At 42.6% G+C, this 18,397-nt stretch overlaps 2 protein-coding genes across 4 annotated transcripts in view; one reads left to right on the forward strand and one right to left on the reverse strand.

Annotated features, from left to right (window-relative positions):
• Window positions 1–2,460, reverse strand: part of LIN54 (lin-54 DREAM MuvB core complex component) — an 85,224-nt gene extending 82,764 nt beyond the window's left edge. The window contains exon 1 of the mRNA XM_060187990.1: window positions 2,392–2,460. The gene's annotated coding sequence lies outside the window, so the exon portion shown is untranslated. The remainder of the gene's footprint in view (window positions 1–2,391) is intronic.
• Window positions 2,461–5,693: 3,233 nt separating this feature from the next.
• Window positions 5,694–18,397, forward strand: part of COPS4 (COP9 signalosome subunit 4) — a 50,588-nt gene continuing 37,884 nt past the window's right edge. The window contains exon 1 of one of the 3 annotated variants that reach the window (XM_060187991.1): window positions 5,694–5,924. In XM_060187991.1, the coding sequence (XP_060043974.1) occupies window positions 5,851–5,924 (74 nt within the window). In that variant the 5' untranslated portion in view covers window positions 5,694–5,850. The remainder of the gene's footprint in view (window positions 5,925–18,397) is intronic. The other 2 variants (XM_007518485.2, XM_007518484.2) reach the window with 2 other exon arrangements.

Here is an 18,397-nt window from a genome sequence, read left to right on the forward strand (position 1 = left end):
TCTGCTTCTATGAGGTGTGTTATTGTTGTTTTACCAGAGCACTGCTCAACTCTGATTTGTGGTGGTACTGAGGATTGAACCTATGACCTTTTGTGGCACAGGCATAAAAATCTATTTTACAGTCACTGTGCTATCTCCCTAGCCCTCTCTATATCTACCTCAAAAAAAAAAATTTTTTAAGTTGTGGTCTGGGAGGTGGCGCAGTGGATAAAGCATTGGACTCTCAAGCATAAGGACCTGAGTTCAATCCCCGGCAGCACATATACCAGAGTGATGTCTGGTTCTTTCTCTCTTTCCTTCTATATTTCTCATTAATAAATAAAATCTTAAAAACAAATTAAAAGTTAACTAGAGAGTGGTGAAATTCTGCATATGGAGGGCTCAGTGCTGATAAAAAATTTTAAGTGGATGTTTTTTATTATATATAAATTATACCTCATTAAAGTTGAGTTTAAAGGAAAAAAATAAATTTAGGGGCCAGGAGGATTTGCTGGGTGAAATATCCTCAATTTGTTTTTTTTATTTTTTATATTTATTTTCCATTTTGTTGCCCTTGTTTTTTATTATTGTTGTAGTTATTATTAATATATTTTTAAAATATTTATTTGTTACCTTTTGTTGTCCTTATTTTATTGTTGTAGTTATTACAGTTGTTGTTATTGATGCCGTCATTGTTGGATAGGACAGAGAGAAATGGAGAGAGGAGGGAAGACAGAGAGGGGGAGAGAAAGATACCTGCAGACCTGCTTTACCACCTGTGAAGCGACTCCCCTGCAGGTGGGGAGCCAGGAGCTGGAACCTGGGTCCTTATGCTGGTACTTGCACTTTGTGCCATGTGCGCTTAACCCTCTGTGCTACCACCCGAATCCCTGTTGTTGTTATTGATGCCGTTATACGATGACCTTTGCTGCATATTTGTGATGAAATCACCAGTGTCGAGACTATCTAGTTGGATAAGACAGAGAGAAATGGAAAAAGGAGAAGATAGAGAGGGGGAGAGAAAGACACCTTCAGACCTGCTTCAACCCCTGTGAAGCGACCCCATTGCAGGTAGGGACCCAGGGGCTCGAACCGAGATCCTTGGGTCAGTCCTTGCGCTTTGTGCAACGTGTGCTGAACCTGCTGCCTTACCGCCAGACTCCCCCTCAATTTGAACTTTTGTAGAACAGGGGGACTTCTATGGTTGATAGAAGAGTGCTCTCTCTAAAATACATGTAAAAACTCTCGCCCCCTGAGTGATGATACTACATATTTGTAAGCTCCTCCTGTTACATTAAAAGAAAAAAAAATACAGTAGTGCAGCGGGTTAAGCACAGGTGGCGCAAAGCGCAAGGACCCGCTGAAGGATCCTGGTTTGAGCCCCCGGCTCCCCACCTGCAGGGGAGTCGCTTCATAGGCGGTGAAGCAGGTCTGCATGTGTCTGTCTTTCTCTCCCGTCTTCCCCTTCTCTCTCCATTCCTCTCTGACCTATCCAACAACGACGACATCAAGAAAAAATCTTTTTTATATTTATTTATTCCCTTTTGTTGCCCTTGTTTTTATTGTTGTAGTTATTATTGTTGTTGTTATTGGTGTCATTGTTGGATAGGACAGAGAGAAATGGAGAGAGGAGGAGAAGATAGAGAGGGGGAGAGAAAGAGAGACACCTGCAGACCTCCTTCACCGCCTGTGAAGTGAGTCCCCTGCAGGTGGGGAGCCGGGGGCTCAAACCTGCATCCTTACAGTGGTCCTTAAGCATTGTGTCACCTGTGCTTATGTCGCTGCACTACCACCCGACTCCCGGAAAAAGTAATCTTAAAATGTGCATATTTTTTTCTAGAATCTGAAATATTCTTGCGGCCAAGAGATAGTTCACCCAGTATATGTGCATATAAATATACACTTATATTAGAGGTGGAGAGAGGAAAAGAGACCACGGCAATGGAGGCTTTCTTCAGTGCAGTGGGGGTCATGCTTGAACCTGGAAAAACCTTGTTCACATGGCAAAACATCACACTATCCTTGTGAGCAATTTCACTGGCTCAAATATATATATATTTTTGTTTGGTATTAGAAATGGAACTCATTCTCCAACACTGGATTTACCAGAATGATGCTCTGTTTCCCTATTTCTCTCTCTTTCTCTCTCTCTCTCTCTCACACACACACACACACACACACACACATAAAAAAAAGAAATGGAACTCAGAAATGTGTGTATCTGAAGTATGTTCTCTACTACTGAGCTATATTCTAACTATTAAGAGAAACTACAGGGATAAGAGCGTCTTTGAGAAATGTCTGATTCTGGATATAGGCTAGGAAACACACAAGAATGACTCTAGAATAACATGTGAAATAAATGTTAAGTAAGGATTAACACTCCAAAAATGGCAAAATGTACCCACTCACCTATGTTCTCTTTCTTCTACTATGAGTATGTTTGAGCTGAGCACCAGAATACAGATTGGTAGATGTACCAGGAAAACAACTCCACGATGACCTTTGCTGCATATTTGTGATGAAATCACCAGTGTCGAGACTATCTAGTCGATTGTGTGAAAATAGGGATTACCTGGAGAGGAAAATGGCCTCAGATCAAAATTCTGCAAAGAGAATTCATTGATTAGTGGTGACGTCCTCTGCCAGAGCCCTGTTACTTAAACAATCAATGGGGGGGGGGGCAGCGGCAGTGGTCCACCTGGTAGAAGGTATATGTTATAATGTGTAAGTATCCACTGTCAAGCCCCTGGTTCCACACCTGCTTTGAGAGAAGCTTCATAATCAGTGAAGTAGTGCTGCAGCTACCTCCCTGACCTTCTCCTTCTATCTTTCCCCGCCCTATTGATTTATCATTTAAAGATGTTTATAAAACTGTAATGGGCGGGAGTCGGGCGTAGTGCAGCGGGTTAAGCACAGGTGGCGCAAAGCACAAGGACCTGCATAAGGATCCCGGTTCGAGGCCCCGGCTCCCCACCTGCAGGGGAGTTGCTTCAAAGGTGGTGAAGCAGGTCTGCAGGTGTCTATCTTTCTCTCCTCCTCTCTGTATTCCCCTCCTCTCTCCATTTCTCTCTGTCCTATCCAACAACGATGACATCAATAACAACAACAACAACAATAATAAAAAGGGCAACAAAAGGGAGTAATAATAATAATAAAAAAAAGAAATACAGACACCTTGCAGACTTGCTTTACCACTCAGGAAGCATCCCCCTCTGTAGGTGGGGAGCCAGGGATCTTGAACCTGGGTCCTTGTGCATGGTAATATGTGCACTTAGCCAGGTCCTCCACCACCTGCCGTTACCCTCCTTCCCCGGGTTTTTCCTCCCTATTCTATCTTCCTCTCCACTTTCTTTTTTATTTACTGATTTATTTATTTGTTTATTCCCTTTTGTTGCCCTTGTTTTAATTGATGTCGTCGTTGTTGGATCGGACAGAAAGAAATGGAGAGAGGAGGGGAAGACAGAGAGGGGGAGAGAAAGATAGACAACTGGGAGTCAGGCGGTAGCGCAGCGGGTTAAGCGCAGATGGCACAAATCGCAAGGACCGGTTTAAGGTTCCCAGTTCGAGCCACTGGCTTCCCACCTGCAGGGGAGTCGCTTCACAAGCGATTAAGCAGGTCTCCAGGTGTCTGTCTTTCTCCCCTCCTCTTTGTCTTCCCCTCTCTTGATTTCTCTCTGTCCTATCCAACAACAACAGCATCAATAACAATAATAACTACAACAATAAAACAACAAGGGCAACAAAAGGGAATAAATAAATATATATAAAAAAGAAAGATAGACACCTGCAGACCTGCTTCACTGCTTGTGAAGCGACTCTGTTGCAGGTGGGGAGCCAGGGGTTCGAACCACGAATCTTATGTGGTCCTTGCGCTTTGCGCCACCTAAGCTTAACCCGCTGTGCTATCCCCAACTCCCAAGAGAAAGACCAGAGCACTGCTCAGTTGTGGCTTGTGGTGGTACTGGGGATTGAACCTGGGACTTCAGAGTCTTGGTCATGAGAGCCTTTTGCATAACCATTATGCTGTCTCCCCAGCCTCCTCTCCACTTTCAATTTCTCTCTGCCCTCTAAAAATTTGAAAAAAAGCCACCTGAAGTGGTGGATTTATTGTACAGGCACCAATCCCCAGGAATAATCCTAGTGGCAATTAAAAAACTGTTATAAGTTTATCAGTACTGGGTGGTTGATTAAAAAAGTGTAAATGTCTAGCAAAAAAAAAATAAAACAAACAAACCAAAAAAAATAAAAAAAGGTAGCACCCTCATTAAGGGAAGCACTTTCTAGCCTTAAAAAAAAAAAAAAAAAAAGAGGAAGGAGGCTGGGCAGTGGTGCATATGGTTAACTGCACAAGTTACCATGGGCAAGGACAGGAGTTCAGGCCCCTGGCTCTCACCTGCATGGGGAAAGCTTCACAACCAGTGCAGAGGTGTTGCAGTCCCTGTCTATCTCTCCTCTCTCCCTCAATTTCTCTCTGTCCTATCAAATTAAAGTTTTTTTTTAAATCTCTAAAAGGAATGATTAAGGTTTCTGAATTTACATGGTAAGAGAACCAGGAAAAGTGAAAGTAATTAGCAGCATAATAATAATATGTCATCTTTTCTGAAAGCAAATAAGTGCAGATTATGGATGGGGGTAGATAGCATAATGGGTATGCAAAGACACTCTCATGCCTGAGGCTCCAAAGTCCCAGGTTCAATCCCCTACATCACCATAAGTCAGAGCTGAGCAGTTCTCTGGCAAGCGAGAGAGAGAGAGAGAGAGAGAGAGAGAGAGAGAGAGAGTGCATATTTCTTTTTATTTGCACAAAGATATTTTCATAAGGAGGGCGGGGGTAGATGGCATAATGGTTAATGCAAACAGACTTTCATGCCTGAGGCTCCAAAATCCCTGGTTCAATCCCCAGCACCACCATAAACCAGAGCTGAGCCGTGCTCTGGTTAAAAAAAATAAGTACAGAAAATTAAAAAAGAAGAAAATATTTTCATAAGGATACATGAATAACGATCATTACAACGATCAATACAACGATCATTCGTTGTATTCATAAATGGTAAGGTAATGAAACCATTTCTAGAGTAGAGTGATAGTGTTTCTTGTTATTTAAAATTACTTCAGAGGTGTCAGGTGGTTGAGTACACGCATTACAGTACTCAAGGACTCGGGTTCAAGCCCCTGATCCCCACTTGCAGGGGGAAGCCTCATACAAGGAGAATAGTGTTGCATCTTTCTCTCTCTCCCCTTCCCCTTCCCTCTCCGTTTCTATCTCTATTCAAAAATTAATAACATTAAAAAAATAATTACTTCAAGACAACAGAAATGGCAGAACCCTGGAAAAAGGGCAAGTATTTGACCAATTATAAATTGCATATTTATAATTATAAAAATAAAAGGGTACAGAGTGAAGGGGGTAATGTAGATATCTAATTGTATTTTAACAATTAAATGGATAAGATGGATTGTAAATAAAAACAACTTGTACCTTAGCACAGGTAGTTTTAAGGGTTGCCTTGAAGAACGAGAAACGGTAAACCATAGATGTAAATAAGACGGAACTTAAGGAAAGCGCGGTAGTTTTCTATACCCGGTACTTAATAGGAGTTGCACAAGCACTTGGAGTTTATCCTCCAATCCGAAGTGGGAGCGAGCCGGCCAGCGCATGTGGGTGGGGCCTGGGTGGGCCCGGGACTTAAGCCTCGTGTCACTCAACCCTGGGGGCAGGCCCAATGCAGACTCCCACACTTGACTCTCTGGCCGACACACTAGCAACTCTGTGGTGTTTCGGGTCCCTCTAGTCGCTGCCTGGAGGACTAGACTCGTTTCCCTTTTGGCTTTGAGAGGCCCCGCAGCCTCCGCTGAGCTGGAAGAAAGATGGCGGCGGCCGTGCGACAAGATTTGGCTCAGCTCATGAATTCGAGCGGCTCTCATAAAGATCTGGCGGGCAAGTGAGTATTTTTCTGTGGCTTGGGAGGCTGGCAGAAAAACTACGGACGTGTTCTTCTTGGATTGACGACGCCTTCAGTCTGTAATGCCAGGAACCGGCTGTGAATCAAGGGGGCGGGCCTGAGGTCGGTTATACAGGCTAATGTTGGGAGCTGCAAAAAGCTGGAAGGGGACCTCGTGCAGAGTGCATTCGGGGCAATAGACGTGGGATGATTGTCAGCTTGTTCAGTTCTTCCTAGCATCTTTACTGGGTTCTTGAAATTCTATAATAGAATCGTGGTTTGAAGGCCGACTGCTTCTGAGGGCCTTCTCAGCTTTCTCTGGTGCCTCTTTCCATCTCAGGCTGGCTTCTCACACTGAATTCTGGCTTTTCTTTGGATCCTTTCCCCTCACCCCACCCCCTTTATCTAATTTAGCATTATTTTATATTCTGGTACTTTGATGCAGAAGTTTCTGGAAGATGCTTTCTTGAGACTAATAAGGGCTGAAGAGAAATGGCTGCTAGCTAGCATGTCGTCCAGAAACAGTCGGACCATTTTCTGTTAATCCTTGTGTTTTGGGTATTCTTTCCACTATTGAACCTGAAGAAGGGCAAATAGATGTAGATTCCCCATAACGTGGATAAGTAGCTTTAGAGTAGGAATGTTTGCAGGAATCTGGATTAAGAATATCGTGGTAATTTACATAGAAAGGTACATGGCCATTCCAAGATAAATTTTGTGACAGGTCCTGCAAGCAATTATTCAACACTGTTAATTGTTGATAGAGGACATGTTTAAAGTATGCTTTTCTTTCTTTCTTTTTTTTTTTTTTAAGATTTTATTTATTTACTAGAAAGACAAGAGGAGAGAGAGAAAGAACCAGACATCAATCTGGCACATGTGCTGCTGGGGATCGAACTCAGGACCTCATGCCCAAGAGTCTAGTGCCTTAGTCACTGAGCCACCTCCTGGACCACTAAAGTATGCTTTTCAAGTTGACCCTAACTTATCCTTACAACTGATATAGTGGTTTTTTTTTAAATTTCTTTTTATATTTATATATTACCTTTTGTTGCCCTTGTTGTTTTATTGTTGTAGTTATTATTGTTGCTTTTGATGTCATCTCGTTGTTGGATAGGACAGAGAGAAATGGAGAGAGGAGGGGAAGACAGAGAGGAGATAGACACCTGCAGACTTGCTTCTCCATCTGTGAAGCAACCACTCTGAAAGTGGGGAGCCGGGGGCTTGAACCTGGATCCTTAAGCCTGGACCTTCAGCTTTTGCGCCACGTGCGCTTAACCCGCTGTGCCACTGCCGGACTCCCTTTTTTTTTTCTTTTTTTTTTTAAGATTTTATTTATTTATGAGAAAGATAGGAGAGAGAGAAAGAACCAGATATCACTCTGGCACATGTGCTGCAGGGGATTGAATTTGGGACCTCATGCTTGAGAATCCAGTGCTTTATCCATTGTGCCACTTTCCAGATTACATAACTGATATCGTTTTGATCTACATTAACAGTATACACCTGCCCCAAGAAAATCATTGAAACCTTGACTGTGTTTCATATAGGTTAGCTGCCCTATTTCTGATGGAGAGTTTAGCTGTGACATTGGCTCTATCTGCTATGTGCTAGAATTTCCTCCTCAGGAAACTGCAGGTGATTGATTATATGACTTATCCTTATCTGAAGAAAAATGAGTACATGTGTATGTACATATACTTGTGTCACATTTATATCATTTACAATAGTGCCTGACATAACAACCACAAGATTGTCGTTGCTGTTGCTACTACTATTCTTATTATCAGACTTCTACACACGTAATTGTTACAGATTTGGATGAAAGTAAAACATATTTTTTCTTCATGCTTTCTTTTTTCTTTGCTGTTGAATGAAACAAGTGCATTAATTATCAAACAGAGAAATACATTTTCAAGTATTTACAGAATCTGAAACTTAAGCTATTTACTTCCTCGGCTCTGAATTACAGATTAATAATACCTAAAAGCTTAGTGCTCTAAAACAAATATTGTCATCTGGGGAGACAGCATACTTATGCAAGGGACTTTCTCTCTCTCTCTCTCTCTCTCTCTCTCTCTTTCTTTCCCTGCAGGGTTATCTCTGGGGCTTGGTGCCAGCACTATGAATCCACTGCGCCTGGAGGCTATTTTTTCCATTTTGTTGCCCTTGTGGTTGTTATTGTTGTTGTAGCTATTGTTGGACAGGACAGAGAAATCGAGAGAGATGGGGAAGAAGGAGAGGAGGAGAGAAAGATAGATACCTGCAGACCTGCTTCACCGCTTGCGGAGTGAGCGGTCCACCCCCCTTCCACCCACAGGTGGGGAGCTGGGGGCTCGAACCCTGATTTTTATGCCGGTCCTTGAGCTTTGCGCCATGTGCGCCTAACCCACTGCTCTACGCCCAGCTCAAGGGACTTTCATTGCCTGAGGCTCTGAGGTCCCAGATTCAGTCCACAACATCACCTACACCAGAGCTAAGCAGTGCTCTGGTGCCCCTGCCTGTGTGTGTTTCTTTTTTCTTTTTTAAATTATCTTTATTTATTTATTGGATAGAGACAGAAATTGAGAGGGAAGGGAGGGATAGAGAGGGCGAGAGGCAGAGACACCTGCAGCCCTGCTTAACCACTTGTGAAGCTTTCTCCCTGTAGGTGGGGACTGGGGGCTCGAACCGGGGTCCTTACGCATTGTAATATGGGTGCTCAGCCAGGTGCGCCACCACCCAGCCCCCTGTGTGTGTTTCTGTGTCCATCTCTCTCGCTCCCCTTCTCTCTTTCATATTTACCTATCATTACAATAAAATAAATTATTTTTTAAAGTATTATTTCTCAAGATACTTTGCACTGTTCCTGGTCTAGTTTGGGGTTTAATCTAGGATTATCTATGCAGGTGTAGTCAGCTGACAGTTCAGCAGGTGCTAAGTCTTACAGGGCCCAGAAAATGTTTGAAGGTGGGAGTGGTAGGTTTAAGGCCTTACATATATACACATACACATACATATACACATACATATATAGGAGTCTGGCGGTAGTGTAGTGGGTTAAGTGCACGTGGTGGTGCGAAGCACAAGGACCAGCAAGGAACTGCTCCTTCAAACCCATGGCTCCCCACCTGCAGGGGAGTTGCTCCAAAGGCGGTGAAGCAGGTCTTCAGATGTCTTTCAGTTCCCTTCTCTGTCTTCCCCCCCCCTCTCCATTTCTCTCTATCCTATCTAACAACGACGATATCAGTAACAACAACAATGATAACTACAACAACAATAAAAAACAACAACAAAAGGGAAAATAAATTTTTAAAAAATTAAAAAGATTTATTTACTTATTAATATTAGAGGGAGAGAATCAGAATATCACTCTGGGGAGTCGGGCGGTAGCGCTGCGGGTTAAGCGCACGTGGCGAAATGCACAAGGACCGGCTTAAGGATCCAGGTTCGAGCCCCCGGCTCCCCACCTGCAGGGGAGTCGCTTCACAGGTGGTGAAGCAGGTCTGCAGGTGTCTATCTTTCTCTCCTCCTCTCTGTCTTTCCCTCCTCTCTCCATTTCTCTCTGTCCTATCCAACAACAATGACATCAATAACAACAACTACTACAACAATAAAACAAGGGCAATAAAAGGGAATAAATAAATAAATACATATTTAAAAAAAGAATATCACTGCGAGAGGGAGAGAATCAGAATATCACTCTGGCACATGGGATTCTAGGACTCAGTCTCAGGACCTCATTGGTAGGAGTCCAGTGCTTTATCTACTGTGCTACCTTCCAGGCCCTGCTGTTGCAAGATCTACTGCAACTAACACTGGAAATTCTGCAACATCATTTCTCTAGTGCTGGTCAAAATAAGTTACAAGGTCAGCCCAGATTTACAGAGAAGGGTGACTGGGACTTACCTCTTTGGAGGAGTAGCTCCAGTTACATTGCTTTTGGGGACATGGTTAGAAAATGGTATAGTTCATTGATGGCCACTACTGTGATATCTGCCCCACAGGGTAAATGGATTTTTTTCCCCCTTTTTACCAGAGAACTATTCAGCTCTGGCTTATGGTGGTGCAGGGGATTGAACCTGGGACTTTGGAGCCTCAGGCATGAGACTCTGTTTGCATAACCATTATGCAATCTACCCTCAGCTCACAAATTCTTGATAACTGGCAACCAATTCTTTTTTGAGGAAAACCTTGGCTTTGCCTGTAGGTACATATTTGCACTTTTCTGGACAAGAATGTGTCTGGTATTTATTTTCATAATACAGCAGTTCTTCCACCTGCATACTTTATGACAGAGACAATCTTGAAATATTTCAGAAGTTTATACTAAGAGCTGAGTGATGGACTAGAGAGTTCACTGGATGTGGTGCCTTCAAGGCTCTGGTTTGAGCCCTGGTACTGCAGGGGAGATGCTATGGCAACAGAGGAAGCTTTGATGCTGTGGTGTCTTCCACTCTGTCTCTCTATCTGAATGAAAAAAATGACCTGGTTGGGAGAACTACTGCAGTCTCCAATGGAGGGGATGAGGACACAGAACTCTTGTGGTGGGAATGGTATGGAATTATACCCCTGTTATAATTTTTTTTTAATCTTAAAATTTTGTAAATAATTATTAAATCATTGACAAAAAATAATAATGCAAAAATAAAGTGACCTGTCATAGTGAAATTGCTCATAACTTGGTTCTATCAAGAGTAAAACAAAGTAAAAAATCAATAAAGCAAACAAACAAAAGAAAATCATGAGTGATAGTGGATTTCTTTCTTTCTTTTTTTTTTTTTTAAAGAATTTATTCATTCATGAGAGAGATAGGAGGAGAGAAGGAACCAGACATCACTCTGGTACATGTGCTGCTGGGGACTGAACTTGGGACCTCATGGTTGAGAGTCCCATGCTTTATCCACTGCGCCACCTCCCGGACCACCGGATTCCATATTAATGAAGCAGATTCGTTTCTAACATATTAATACTATATAGTCCCCAAACTAGCAGCATGTCTATAACAGTATAATCGTTCAATAAATTTTGGTTGAACCAATGAGATTTAAGTAGTATAGACCTTATGCTTGCAGCCAGCTTTATCTGTTCTGGCAACAGCAGGCAGACTCTTAGCTCTCTCTATTCTAAAAAAAAAAAGAAGCCACTATAGGTCTCTGTTGAGTAAATTCTATGTAAATGATTTTATTTCTCTCTCTCTCTTTTTTTAATTTATTTATTTTTGCCTCCAGTGTTATTGCTGGGGCTTGGTGCCTGCACTACAAATCCACTGCTCCTGGAGGCCGTTTTTCCCATTTTGTTGCCCTTGTTGCTTATTGTTGTTGTTGTTATTATTGTTGTTATTGCTGTTGTTGTTGGATAGGACAGAGAGAAATGGAGAGAGGAAGGGAAGACAGAGAGGGGGGAGAAAGACACCTGCAGACCTACTTCATTCACCGCTTGTGAAGCGACCTCCATGCAGGTGTTTGGGGGGAGCCGGGGCCTCGAACCAGATTTCTTGCTCTTTGCGTCACCTGCGTTTAACCCGCTGTGCTACACCCCAGTCCATTATTTTTCTTTTCTTCCTTGTTCTGTCATGGAGGGAACCCAGAGGAGGATAGTAGACCTTGGGAGTATAACATTTCATTTTACAAGAAGTTGTTAGTTTGAAGGAAGGCAAGTATAAGAAATTTTTTAGTTGCCTTCAACTATTAGAAAAATTGTCTTGTAGAAAGGCATATAGACTCTGCTTTACAAATTTAGATTTTGCATTAGAGTTTGTTTATTTCTTCTATAGATTTATTTACTTATTTGAGAGGTGGGAAGAGAAAGAGAGGGAACGAGAGCACATGGCACATGCCATGCTGGCGATCAAATTTAGGGCATCATTCTTGAGCAACCAGTAAATGCACTGCACCACCTCTGGGACTGAAATTCCTTTTTTCTTTCTTCTTTCATATTTTATTTATTTTAATGGGAAAGATACACACACATACCCCAGAGCACTGCTCAGTTTTGGTTTTTGGTGGTGCTGGGAATTGAACCTAGAACCTCAGAGCCCCAAGCATGAAAGTCTTTTGCATAACTATTATTCTGTCCCTAGCCCAAGAACTTTCTAATAATAGAGTGGAGTAGAACTGTAAAAAAATGAAGACCTCACTCCTAAGTATTTTATATTATATAGTCTTCAAGGCCCCTATAACTGGTTCTCTGTTATTTCAACAAGCAATAGTCTTAAGAATGAAGTTCTCTAATACTTAGTGTTTGCTATATGCCAAACACAGCTTAACTTAAAATAATTTAAAATCTCTACTGATCTGTCTATCTAGAAGGAATTTTCTTTCTTTCTTTTTTTTTTTTGCCTCCAGGGTTACCTCTGGGGTTTCAGTGCCTGCATGAATCTACTGCTTCTGGAGGCCATTTTCCACATTTTGTTGCTCTTGTTGTTGCCCTTGTTGTAGTTATTATTGTTGTTATAGCTGTTGTTGTTATTGCATAGGATAGAGAGGAATCGAGAGAAGAGGGGGAAGACAGAGAGGAGGAGAGAAGGATAGACACCTGCAGACCTGCCTTACCAAGCCTGCGAAGCGACCCCCCTCCCATAGGTGGGGAGCTGGGGGCTCGAACTGGGATCCTTGAGCTGATCCTTTTGCTTTGCTTCCATGTGCACTTAATATGCACATGGAAGCATATTCTGTGATACCGCCCAGCCCCTAGAAAGAATTTTAAATATATCACGTGAGTGCAAACCCAGGATTTTGCACATGCACAGTACTGTTGAGTGGTCTCTCTGGCTCAAGCTTAATTTTTTTGTTTTTTGTTTGTATGTATAAGAAGGAGAAGAAAGAAGAAGAGAGACTCCGTAGCACCACTCCACTATCCATAGAATTCACCCAGTGTTGATTTGGGCCTCCTATTTGGTCTTGCCTTAAAAAACTGAGGGGCTCGTGAACAGCAAGGCATGTTCTTATTAGGTGAGACAGCTCCCATTCCCGGTGCTATTGTTTGCTTTACATATGAGAAAACTGAAGTACAGAAGTGAAATACCTATGCTGGGGTCACATGGTAGCAAAGCCTTGCAGCCTTTCTGCCTGTCTCATGCTTCTACCCCCCTTTTTTCCTCTTCACCAGGGTTATTGCTGGGGTTCTGTATTTGCACAAAGAATCCACTGTTCTCCCCCTCTCCCACTTTCCTTTTGATAGAGGATGAGACAGGCAGAGAGAACGAGAGATACCTGCAGCACTGCTACACTGCTCATGAAACTTCCCTTCTGCAGGGTGGGGACTAGGAACTTGCACCTGGGTCTTGGTGCATGGTAATATGTGTGCTCTAGAGGACCTAGTGGGGCTTGTATTACTATACAGAAAACTGGGAAATGTTATTTATGCATGTCCAAACTATTGTATTTATTGTCGAATGTAAAACATTAATTCCTCAATAAAGAAATAAAAATAAAAATTAGAAGAAAAAAAAAAAGAAATGTGAGAGGAACCAATGTGTTATTTCTGGCCAGGTGTTTTAAGAGTCAGTATACTATATGTCTTATTCTCACATAGTGATTGAGTTAAGATAACTATCGACCATCTTGGGTCTCTTGAGTAATTACAATGAATAGGGCCCCCTGCTGGCTGACATAGAACATTGACTTTATTAATTTTTTAAATTTTTTATTTTAATGAGAGAGATACAGAAATACAGAGATAGGGAGAGAGACCAGAGCACTGCTCATCTCTGGCCTCTAGTGGTGCTGGAGACCTTGGAGCCTCAGGCATGAAAGTATTTTGCATAACAATAATGTATCCCAGCCGTATTTATTTATTTATTTTTATTATCTTTATTTATTTATTTGGATAGAGACAGCCAGAAATCAAGAGGGAAGGGGGTGAGAGAGAGGGAGAAAGACTGAGAGACACCTGCAGCCCTGCTTCACCACTTGTGAAGCTTTCCTCCTACAGGTGGGGGCTAGGGGCTCGAACATAGGTCCTTGTGCATTGCAACATATGCACTCAACCAGGTACGCCACCACCTGCCCCCCCTATTTATTTATTTTTAGAGAGAGAAAGGGACCATAGCACTGAAACTTCCTTCAGAGTGGTGGGGGCTGAGCTAGAACCTGGGTTGTGCACATGGCAAAGCAACACACTATCCACACAAGCTATTTTGCCAGACCTGGGCATTGATAAGACATTATTATTATAGCTATTTTATTGATTGATGATGCTATTAAAAAAAAATTATGTGTGCTCTACTGAGTGCCACCACCTGGTCCCCTGCTTTATACCCTACAAATACATATGTTTTGTTTTTACATTATATCATTTATTATTATTATTTATCAGAACACTGCTCAGATCTGGCATATGGTGGTGTGAATTGAATCTAGGACTTTGGAGCCTCAGGCATGAAAGTCCTTTACATAATCATTATACTATCCCTTTTTTTTTAAACTTTATTTTTCCCCCTTTTGTTGCCCTTGTTTATCGTTGTTGTTATTGATGTTGACGTTGTTAGATAGGATACAGAGAAATGGAGGGAGGAGAGGAAGACAGAGGGGGAGAGAAAGAGAAAGACACCAACAGACCTGCTTCACTGCTTGTGAAGCAAGTCCCCCACAGGTGGGGAGCCGGGGGCTCGAACTGGGATCCTGTTGCCAGTCCCTGGGTTTTCTGCCATGTGCACTTAACCCGGTGCACTAAGGCCCGGCTCCTTATACTGTCCCTTATTTTATTTTATATTTATTTATTGGATAGAGACAGCCAGAAATCGAGAGGGAAGGGGGCAATAGAGAAGGCGAGAGACAGACACCTGCAGTCCTGTTTCACCACTCGCAAAGCTTTCCCCATGCAGGTGGGGATCGGGGGCTCCAGTCCGGGTACTTGCTCATTGCAATATGTGTTTAACAAGGTGCGCCACCGCCAGGCGGGGCTATCTCCACTGCCCAGTTTTACATTCTTTTCTTTCTTTTTTTTTTTTTTTTATTTAAGAAAGGATTAATTAACAAAACCATAAGGTAGGAGGGGTACAACTCCACACAATTCCCACCACCCAATCCCCATATCCCACCCCCTCCCCTGATAGCTTTCCCATTCTCTAGCCCTCTGGGAGCATGGACCCAGGGTCATTGAGGGTTGCAGAAGGTGGAAGGTCTGGCTTCTGTAATTGCTTCACCACTGAACATGGGCATTGACTGGTCGGTCCATACTCCCAGTCTGCCTCTCTCTTTCCGTAGTAAGATGTGTCTCGGGAAGCTGAGCTCCAGGACACATTGGTGGGGTCTTCAATCCAGGGAAGCCTGGACAGCATCCTGGTGGCATCTGGAACCTGGTGATTGAAAAGAGAGTTAACATACGAAGCCAAACAAATTGTTGAGCAATCATGGACCCAAAGCTTGGAATAGTGGAGAGGAAGTGTTAGGGAGGTACTCACTGCAAACTCTAGTGTACTTCTGCTTTCAGGTATATATTTTGCAGTAGTTTATGGATACGTGTGAACATAAGCTCTCTCTCACAGAAACTGGTGTATATCTAGGTTTTGGGACTTTGTTAGAAAGTGAACCACCTGAGATGAAATTAGAGTGTACTATAAAAGGAAAGGTCTCACCCGAGTAATGAAGCTGAAGGGTTGTCATTCCACTCGTGAAGTCTCTGGACACTGTCTGAGCTGAAGCATGTTGAGGTGGCAATCGTTGCGTTGGTAAGGTTGTGATCGGCGGATGCAATATTATTTGGTATGGATTGGGAGACGCATAAGGGAAAGTGGCCCCTATCCAAGGGTTCCAGGACTGGGGGAAGTAGAGTCTCTATAGTGGAGATGTGAGGTTCCTGCTGTCTTAGGGTTCAAAAAGACAATCGATAGTTAATGTTATCATCACATTATTTGGTAATTGGGTTAACTTTGAAAAGTCCTTTTGTTATGGTTTGCTGTACAGTATCTAGTATCTTGTATATAGCTGTGCTATTGGATGCTTCTAGTCTACTTGGTCTAGGCTTTTGAGAGAGTCCGCATATCAAATACACAACCTATATATTAAAAAGATTCAGTTTGTTTTTTGAAAAACTTTGAGACATACAATTGATTTTCCCCCTCTCATATTAATCAACTACTGATTTATATGTCTACATTTTGCTAGGAGTGTACATAAACACCATTCCCACCACCAAAAGACTGTGACCTATCCCTCCCACCCACTCCCACCCCCCACTGGCCCGGGAAGCTGCATGTCTACCCATCACCACAGGGTTTTTACTTTGGTGCCCTACTTACAATTTGGTCAGGTCCTGCTTTTAGTTTCCCTTTCAGATCTTCTTAGTCAACTTCTGTTGATGAGTGTGATCATCCCATACTCATCTTTATCTTTCTGACTTAGTTCACTTAACATAATTCCTTCTAGCTCTGTCCAAGATGGGTCAGAGAAGTGGGTTCATTGTTCTTGATAGCTGCATTTACATTATTTTCATCAAGCTGAACTATGTTTTTCAGGTAATGAGTTTTTGTTTAGATGTCTTCCCCCACTTTTTCTCACTTAAATGTAACTTGACATTTTTATTTATTTTTAATGATTTTTTAAAACTTATCTTTATTTATTTTAAAAAGTAGACATTAACAAAACCGTAGGATAGGAGGGGTACAACTCCATCCACACAATTCCCGTCACCAGATCTCTCACATCTCCTCCCCTGATAGCTATACCATTCTCTATCCCTCTGGGAGTATGGACCCAAGGTCATTGTGGGTTGCAGAAGGTGGAAGGTCTGGCTTCTATAATTGCTTCCCCGCTGAACATGGGCGTTGACTGGTCGGTCCATACTCCCAGTCTGCCTCTCTCTTTCCCTAGTAGGGTGGGTCTCTGGGGAAGCGGAGCTCCAGGACACATTGGTGGGGTCATCTGTCCAGGGAAGTCTGATTGGCATCCTGATGGCATCTGGAACCTGGTGGCTGAAAAGAGAGTTAACATACAAAGCCAAACAAATTGTTGAACAATTATGGACCTAAAGGCTGGAATAGTGCAGATGAAGTGTTGGGGGGGGTACTCACTGCAGACTCTTGTGTACTTCTGCTTTCAGCTATATATTTTGCCCTGGTTTATGGACACGTGTGAACGTATGCTCTATCTCAGGGGACCTGGTGTATATCTAGGTTTTGGGACTTTGTTAGGAAGTGAACCACCTGGGATGGAATTAGAGAATACTATGAAAGGAAAGGTCTCACCTGAGTGATGAAGCTGAAGGGTTGTCATTCCACACGTGAAGTCTCTGGACACAGTCTGAAGTGAAGCATGTTGGGTTGGCACTCATTGCGTTGATTAGGTTGCGGATGCAATATTATTTGATATGAATTGAAGAAACATGCAGGAAAGTGTGCCCCACCCTAAGGTTCCAGGACTGGGGGAAATATTGGCTCTATAGTGGAAATGTGAGGTTCCTGCTGTCTTAGGGTTCAAGAAGACAATGGATAATTATTGTTATCATCACATTATTTGGTAATTGGGTTAACTTTGAAAGGTCCCTTTGTTAGTGTTTGCTGTATAATACCCAGCGTCTTGTATATAGCTGTGCCACTGGTTGCTTCTGTTTTCTCTGGTCTAGGCTTTTGAGAGTCAACATATCAAAGATTCAGCCTATGTATTAAAAAGACTCAGTCTGTGCTTTAAAAAGTTCGAGACATACAATCAAGTTTTCCCCTCTCATATTAATTAAATAGTGATTTATATGACTGCAATTTAATAGGAGTGTACATAAACACCATTCCCACCACCAGAAGACCCCAAGACAACACTAAGATACCACCTCACTCCTGTGAGAATGGCATACATCAGAAAGGACAGCAGCAACAAATGCTGGAGAGGCTGTGGGGACAGAGGAACCCTTCTGCACTGCTGGTGGGAATGTAAATTGCTCCAGCCTCTCTGGAGAGCAGTCTGGAGAACTCTCACAAGGCTAGACATGGACCTTCCAGATGACCCAGTAATTCCTCTCCTGGGGAATATACCCCAAGGTTTCCATAATGCTCAATCAAAAAGATGTGTGTACATAGCAGCACAATTCATAATAGCTAAAACCTGGAAGCAACCCGGTTGCCCAACAACAGATGAGTGGCTGAGAAAGCTGTGGTATATATACACAATGGAATACTATGCAGCTATCAAGAACAATGAACCCACCTTCTCTGACCCATCTTGGACAGAGCTAGAAGGAATTATGTTAAGTGAGCTAAGTCAGAGAGATAAAGATGAGTATGGGATGATCCCACTCATCAACAGAAGTTGAGAAAGAAAAACAGAAAGGGAAACTAAAAGCAGGATCTGACTAAATTGAGAGTATGGCACCAAAGTATAAACCCTGTGGTGAGGGGGAGGGTGGACATTTGGCTTGTCTTTATTTGTTAACTGGATAGACATCGCCAGAAATGGGGTGGAGCTAGACAGAGACACTTGCAGCACTTCACCACTCACAAAGCTTTCCCTTTACAAGTGGAGACTGGGGTCTTGAACCCTTATCCTTGTGCATTGTACATG

This window comes from Erinaceus europaeus, chromosome 3 (assembly GCF_950295315.1).
Source record: "Erinaceus europaeus chromosome 3, mEriEur2.1, whole genome shotgun sequence".
In the NCBI taxonomy this organism is placed as follows: Eukaryota; Metazoa; Chordata; class Mammalia; order Eulipotyphla; family Erinaceidae; genus Erinaceus; species Erinaceus europaeus.